Below are 8034 nucleotides of genomic sequence, written 5' to 3' on the forward strand. Positions count from 1 at the left end.
TTAGTTAGTCGATGTTATTATTGTTGTTTTTGCTTTATAGTATGATTTTTCATTATTAAATTTAATTATTATATACTCTGTAAGAAAAAAAAAAGTACTTAATTTTAATTGATTGGATAACATATAATTCTTACTTAATGCTGAAAACTTATTATAGATGTATCAAATCCTAAACATTATCATTTGTCAGACTAAAATTTTAATTTTAACTAATTAATTGGGATGATATCCTAAAAAACTTCAAAGTAAACACATTATTCTAAGTGGATATATAAACCCTTATCATATAAAATAGAGGCATTTATAACATTTGAATGGATGTATGTGAAAGCCAAGCATGAGCGGCTACTAAGTTCAAGGTAGCAGGGACATCGAGTAACCTAAACGCACGCCTTACTAGTTGAGTGGGCATCAAGTGCCTCACTAAAGTAAAAAACGAAGCACTTTTCTAAGCACTTTTCTATCGCTTGGAAGCTCTCTTGGATTTAGCAAGACCTTTTTTATTATATTGTCCTTATTTTATATATATATATATATATATTGTCTATCTCATTCTGTAATACAACTATGAAAAAAAAAAAAAAAAAAAACTCTGCATTTTGTGCATGCTTAGCTATTTGATATGAAATGTGCTCTCAAGAATGACTTTTTTTGTTATGAAAATAATAATAATAATGATGTATGCCTCTATTTTCCACTTCATAGAAAAAGAAAAAAAAAAATTCTGATTTCCACTTTCCCATCTGAAACAAAGACACTGTGTTGTGTGCTAAAACTGAAAAAGGAAACCCACTACCTCCTGACGAACTCTCTCTTTGCCATTTTATATTTTAAAAATCTAATAATACTACTTTACTTTGGTATATAATCCAATAGCGGTTAAATCATTCTACAATGATATAATAAAAGTTTTAAAGTCAAATATAGTATAACCAAATTGTATTTATTTATTTGTTAACACCCAAAATTTTATCACGGTCTTCTATAAAAAGCTTCCTATTCAAAATCTCACTTATTTTATAATTTTAATATTTCAACTTGAACAACAAGTTCTAACCACTCTAATAATATTCAATTCTGATTCGTTATCTCTGTCATTAATTTTACAAATCCAGGTTTCCACTCCGTACAAAAAGATATATTTTTTTAAAAAAATTCAAATAAAAAAAGTGATTTATAATTCAACCATCCAAGACATATGCACTTTTTGTAAAGCTAAAAAAAAATAAAGTGAATAAATAAAATGTAAGGTTAAAGAAAAGAATACTCGAGGTGACAATTCATAAAAGGAGCTAATTTTCTCACCATCTTCCAACAAGTCCCTTCTTTTATTTTTTGGCTCTCTGTTTTCACTTTCACCAGCTCACAGAAACATGAACGTTCATTTCCTGCTTTTCTTCTACTTCGTCTTCTTCATTCTCTCGTCTCTCAATGTAAAAAAGATTAATTAACCAGACACTTTCCATGTCTTCTTCTTCATCAAATGCTTTTTTTTTTTCTTTTTTTTTCATGATTTAACACTGTTTGTTTTCTTCTTTTTCAGGTTTCACCAGCCAGAGACATTTATCGTGGGCCTCAGACCAACCCATTCTCGCCCAAAGCCTACGCTATTCGCTACTGGAACAGGCACATTTCGGATTCCCGACCCGAACCACCGGGTTTCCTCATCTCCAAAGCTTCTCCTCTCAACGCAATCGATTCAACTTTCTTCGCTAACCTAACATTTCACAACTCGCTTTCTTCATATATCCATTCCTTCTGTTCATTAGCCAATCTCTTCTGCTCTTTCGATGACCATGAGTCCGCCGAAAAACCGCATAGTGGCAGCGCAGGTGGTGGTGGCAGAGACTCTAATTTCGCCGTCTATTCCAACAAGAACTTCGCCGAGTATGGAAGTTCCCGACGTGGCGGTGCCGACTCGTTCAAGAACTATTCCGATGGGTTGAACTCGCCCAACGACTCCTTCAAGAAGTACAGCCGAAGCTCAACGTCCCACGCCGAGCAATTCACCAACTACGCTACCGATTCCAACGTAGCCACCGCCGATTTCGCCGCTTACGGATCCCAATCCACCGGTGGTTCCGGCGAGTTCAGCAACTACCACCGGCGAGTCAATGTTCCGAATCTCCAGTTCACTTCCTACGATTCCGACGCTAAAGGTCACAGATTGAATTTCGCGACCTATAGCGACGATACCAATTCGGGTTCCGAAACGTTCATTAGCTACGGAAAGAACGGCAATGGCGATCCGAGCGAGTTCATCGGCTACGCCGAGAATGCCAACATAGTCGGATCGGGCTTCACCGGCTACGGAGAGTCCGGAAATGGAGCGAACGATTCGTTTAAGGGATACGGGTTGTTGGGTAACAACCCGCATAGCAATTTCAAAGGCTACGGGCTTGGCGGGAATTCAGGGATCGATAGCTTCTCGAATTATAGGAACGGAGCGAACGTCGGCGACGATTCGTTTCAGTCCTACGCGAGGAATTCGAATTCTGGGAAAGTGAGTTTCGTGAACTACGGGAAATCGTTCAGCCTCGGGAACGATTCGTTCAAAGAGTACGGGAAAGGGTCGGTGGGTCGGACCACAGTCGGGTTCCAATCCTACAGTTTGGGTCGCACATTCAAAGACTATAACAAAAAGGGTCTCACATTCTCAGAATACAACAATTTCAGTACTCAAGCGGCAGTGAAAGAGAGTGGTAGATTCGTGAATAAACGAGTTGAACCGGGCAAATTCTTCAGAGAGTCTGAATTGAAGCAAGGAAAAGTGATGGTCATGCCGGACATTAGAGACAGAATGCCCAAAAGGTCGTTTTTGCCCCGAACTATCCTGTCGAAATTACCGTTTTCGACATCGAAGATTTCGGAGCTTAACGAAATCTTCGACGCGCGAGAGAACTCGGCCATGCAGCGCGTGATAACCAACGCGCTGACCGAGTGTGAGAGAAGCCCGAGCCGTGGAGAGACGAAACGATGCGTTGGTTCGCTTGAAGATATGGTCGATTTCGCCGTCACGGTCTTGGGCCGTAATGTGGTGGTACGAACCACAGCGAACGTAAACGGGTCAAAGCGAAAGGTGATGATCGGAAAAGTCAAAGGAGTCAACGGTGGAAACGTTACGAAATCGGTTTCGTGTCATCAAAGTCTGTACCCGTACTTATTGTATTATTGCCACTCGGTGCCGAGAGTTAGAGTCTATGAGGCCGACATTCATGATGCAATGAGCAACATGAAGATCAATCACGGTGTAGCCATCTGTCATCTTGACACGTCATCGTGGAGCCCATTGCACGGTGCTTTCGTGGCATTGGGATCCAGTCCGGGACAAATCGAAGTCTGCCATTGGATATTTGAAAACGACATGTCGTGGACAACGACTGATTAATGATGAAGATAGAAATTGGTTTTTTGCAGCTTAAGGTGAGAGAGAGAGAGAGAGAGAGAGAGAGAGATAAAAAAATTTTTAAAAAAAATAAAAAAAAGAAAGAAAAAAGGCTGCGTCTGTTTGCTTTTGCATAATGTTTTCTTCCTTTGTTTTTTAAAGGTCAGAAAAGCATGTTGTAATACTTTTATTTTCTATGTAGCATGTTAACCAATCATTGTCATAATGTTTAAACATGTACACCTCGTGGCCATAATTATTGAATTCAAATTATTCATTTTGTATACTTTGCAATTATAAATTACTGTAATTTAATATAACGTGTTAGTATATTACGTCCATGATGGAGAATTATATATACCAAAACACTAGTATGAAAACAAAGAAACAGTAATGAATTTGTTTTCTTTCATGGACATATGTAAAATTGAAGGCTGAGAATTTATTTATTTTTTTGGTTCAAAGTCTTATCAAATTCAGAATTTAAATGTTAAGTAAATAAATACCTAACTATTATTATTATCTTTTCAAAAAGATATAATAGAGAAAATTTAAATATAAATAATTTGTATATTTTACACATTTAAAACCAACTTTAACATTGGAGCATGGAGATACATTCTAACTAAAGGAGATTAAAGAATCTTCCATATACCATGATTGTCCTACAGAATCTATGAATATAGATGTATATGTATATATTTGTTTTATGATTAGTAATTTATAAATATAAAGTGTATTTTTATTTTTTAAGAGTTCAAGAGATATGAAATAAAATACCTTAAATATAATTTCACTTCTAAATAAGTCTACAACTTTTTAATTATAAATGTAAATAATTTACTGATTGAATTAACTTCTCTTAATTATTTATAACATTTTAAATAGATTACCATAAAAATGTCAAAGTGATACTACCACTGGAATGCAAGATAGAAACAACAATATGGTGCATATGTTCTGTCTTGTTAGCTAGAATGCCAATAGAGTTTGAATACTCCCAGGGTCCATTGTCATAATCAAAAATCAATAGCAGTCAAAATATCGATTTTCCTATTACCTTTCCCTTTAACAAACTAAAAAGTAGAAAGTCATACATACTCAAAGGACATATTAAAAAATTAAAAAAAAAAAGGACATATAAAAGATTGCACAAATGTAGACCCAACATTTCGCTATTAATTTATCATGAGCGACTAACATTTTCAAAATTTCTAAATTTGCTTGGAAGAAAAGATATACACTAAACTTTTTGAATCAAAGAATATATATATATATATATATTTGTATATCCAATAGTTAATAATAATGGATCATAAAAGCACACAATACAAACACCCATTTCAAGGCATAAAGAAAGGGGGTTGAACCAAAAGCATATCATGAAAAAATATATATATTAATAATAATAAAAAATGCATTGGGGTTGTTTGCTAGAGGAATAGAAATGCTTTTGATGGATTTACCAAAAAAAAGAAAAAAAAAAAAAATGCTTTTGATGGGCTTGGGTAAAAAATTGATTGGTGCAACTGTCAAAAGTGAAAGCAGACAGCAATACATTACGGAGATGCTTGTAGCAGCTTTGAGTGCACCTTAAGAAACATGCACCCTCATCCTCATCAACATCATCATCGTTAAAGTGCACGATTTTGTTGTCTTTGATGGCATGCCAAAACATGGGGTCCACATGGTAGAATGGCCACATATTGTATTTTGGCATTGCTTCTGGAAGCATGTTTCTTTTTTGAGATTCCAAAAACGAAACTTTCATCTGAAGTTTTGGGAGATTTGAAAAATTATAAATTAGATTTGAAAAAAATTATCATTTATTACATTTGGAGTTGATTTTTGAGTAAATTCATTGTTGGAAACTCAATTTTACCTCTTCATTTCAAAATAAAATATAAAAACTTTGTTTTATGATTTTTATATAATAATATTTATTAATAATTGTCATTTATTTATTATTTTTTAATTATATTATTTATCAGTACATAAATAAATGAACAATAAATGATAGTTTTTAATGTACATTATCATATAGTAAATACTAGAATAATGATACAATATTTACATTGGCACAGAAAGGTGTAATAGACTTATAGAAGGGTAAATGATAATTATCTAAACTTCTAGAGATATGAGATGATCTTTCAAACTTTCAGGATGTTAAAAAATTTTTCATCAAAATTTAGAGGTGTAGATGAAATTTTGCCTTTTAAAAAAGTAGTTTTTGTGATTATTTATTAGAATAGCGTTTAAATGAAATGTGATTTGTTTAGATTTGATAATGCATCATATTATATTGTGTTCATATTGTATCATATTTGTGTAAAAATTTTTGTTATCACAAAAATTGAGACGCATATATTCAAAAGAAATTAACTTTAAGGATGTTGTATCACTTCATTTTCTTCTCTATTTTGGAAAACTGATTTCAAAATTGTTTAATTGTTTGATTGATTTTTTTTTTTTTACAAGATGTTCAGAAAATAGCTTTACGTTTTTTTTCTCTTCCTTCGTCTTAACTTTCTTAAATGGCCTCGTTGAAGAGAGACATTATATTCATTTTTGTTTTTGTTTTTGTAAATGAAAGACATATATTATTAAAATAATTCTACGAATCCTATCTACTCTATCAATAAAATTATTAAAAAATATATATATTATTATTTGATTGATTTATATTTAATAATATTTATTCGTTTAAAAATTTATTTATCTGTATTTAAATTCATCAATTAAATAATAAAATATATATTTTTAATAAATACGTTGTTTGCGGTGTATAGCACTACTTTTATTGTTATTATTACTATTATTTACTAATCTTATTATTATTCTTCTTATTGACCGGAGAGACATTCTACTCCTGAAAGGGAACTGGTGGATCCCATTGATATTGGGCTCAGGTTTTTAAAAGTGTTTAGCCCATGAATCATGGTCTAAGCAAAATATCAAGCCTTCAGTATGATCCTCATCTCCATGGAAAAATTGGTCAAGGACAAGAAAGGAGAGCATAAAAAACAAGAAAGTCCTTGATCACAAGACACGAAGCTGCTGGGGATCTTCAGTATTTGTCTAAGTCTGATACTACCAAATTTTTCTCATCGAGAAGGTTAAAAAGTCTCATCATTTTTTAATATTTTATTTATTTTCTTGGCTCCTTCCTAAATCAAACCCCCCAAAAATTCTCTACAACTATGTTGATGATTTTCTTGATTAATATTACTGTACATTTGGTGTAATTCCTTTATTTTCTGCACTTCCACTTTGTGAACACTGACAATTTGCCTTACTTTTCAAATGAAAAAAACTGCCTACCTCTTCGATAAAGAACTCCCTATTCAGTGCTATGCATGGTTCCTTGGTAACTTCTAGTTTGATCAGTGAAACCACAGAAAATGAAAAGAATAAGAAGAAGTTAACATTTGCGCTTTTACATTTTGTATTTTGTATAATATTTATTTATAGTAATATTAGAGATATCAAAATGTTTATTGAATAATTATATGACTATATATTAATAGTTAAAAATTCATATAACAAATATTGATGAGTAAACTTAAAAATTGCTTAAAGATGACCACATCATTTGGTATAATCTCTAGCTTTATTGATTTAATTGTATACAGTTACGTACAATACCATTGGAAAAAAATATTAAAAAGAAGTTTCATCTTTTTTTTTCTTTTTTCTAAAAATTAATTATATCAGCATAGAAAGAATGTGTTGCTATTTTGCTTTGAATTATTATCTCTAACCTGTACTAACATGCAATATTGTGTGGGTGTGTATGTATAATATGCTTTTTTTCTTCTTTTTTTTTTTTTTTTTTGGGTTTTGGAGAAAATGCTGTTTTAATGGCAAATTAAGTAACGGTCAAAGTCTTTAATTCCATCCTTAGGTATATGTAGATATATATATTTTTGTGGTCATCCTTTGAAATACATAGTGTATAGATAGAAATTTAAGTACGTGCGTCATTAGCCACAAAATGAATAGGAAATATGTTTTTTGAATTTTAATTTTCTGACATGGGTGTCAACGATTACGTTGCCTATTGTTTGCTGAGATAAAAGCAAACAACTTGTTATTATTATTATATTATTATTATTGAGGTAATGGATTCAAATTTGGGATACGATTCTTGTTTATAATCTTAGAAATAATAATTTTTTTTAAAAAAAAATCAAAGATGCCAACCACATTTGATGATTATTGACATATATACCGTTTTGATTTCCTAGGAGTATAAATATTAAAAAAAAATAGTAAGTGTTAAAAAATTGTTATTTATCTAATTAAAATTTCAATTAAATCGTTAATTAAAATAATATTTTTAATATTTAACATTTCAATATGTTTGCATTTTATATTAAAAATATATTTTCAAAAGATCATTACTAGTATATATGTGTCAAAATCCAATTATGTGTTTATATTTATTGGCTGAAAAAAAAAAAAAAAAAACTCCAATCACATTGTGTGAATATTATCTTATATATTAAGCTGCATGGTCACCAATAAATGTTCGCATAAAAATTTTAAAAAAGAAAAAGAAAAAAGAGTGTTTAACTCTTTATTTATTTATTTATTTTGGTCTTCTATCACGGTTTCTAGGATCAGCATATTAATACGAATGGAAA

At 31.6% G+C, this 8034-nt stretch overlaps 1 protein-coding gene across 1 annotated transcript; it reads left to right on the forward strand.

Moving 5' to 3' along the window:
- The first annotated feature begins 1189 nt into the window (after positions 1–1189).
- On the forward strand, positions 1190–3447 carry LOC107418399 (polygalacturonase 1 beta-like protein 3). The gene is made up of 2 exons (XM_060814088.1): positions 1190–1433; positions 1544–3447. Exons 1-2 carry the CDS (start codon positions 1374–1376, stop codon positions 3386–3388), a joined length of 1905 nt encoding a protein of 634 aa, XP_060670071.1. The 5' UTR covers positions 1190–1373; the 3' UTR covers positions 3389–3447.
- Positions 3448–8034: the final 4587 nt, after the last annotated feature.

The sequence above is a fragment of the Ziziphus jujuba genome, chromosome 2 (genome assembly GCF_031755915.1).
Source record: "Ziziphus jujuba cultivar Dongzao chromosome 2, ASM3175591v1".
Taxonomy (NCBI): Eukaryota; Viridiplantae; Streptophyta; class Magnoliopsida; order Rosales; family Rhamnaceae; genus Ziziphus; species Ziziphus jujuba.

What these genes read in the sequence shown, in the direction of transcription:
- LOC107418399 (XM_060814088.1), top strand. Translation starts at nt 1,374, where the DNA reads ATGAACGTTCATTTCCTGCTTTTCTTCTACTTCGTCTTCTTCATTCTC. An exon ending in TCATTCTCTCGTCTCTCAAT is followed by an intron (nt 1,434 to 1,543) that starts GTAAAAAAGATT and finishes CTTCTTTTTCAG; the next exon opens with GTTTCACCAGCCAGAGACAT.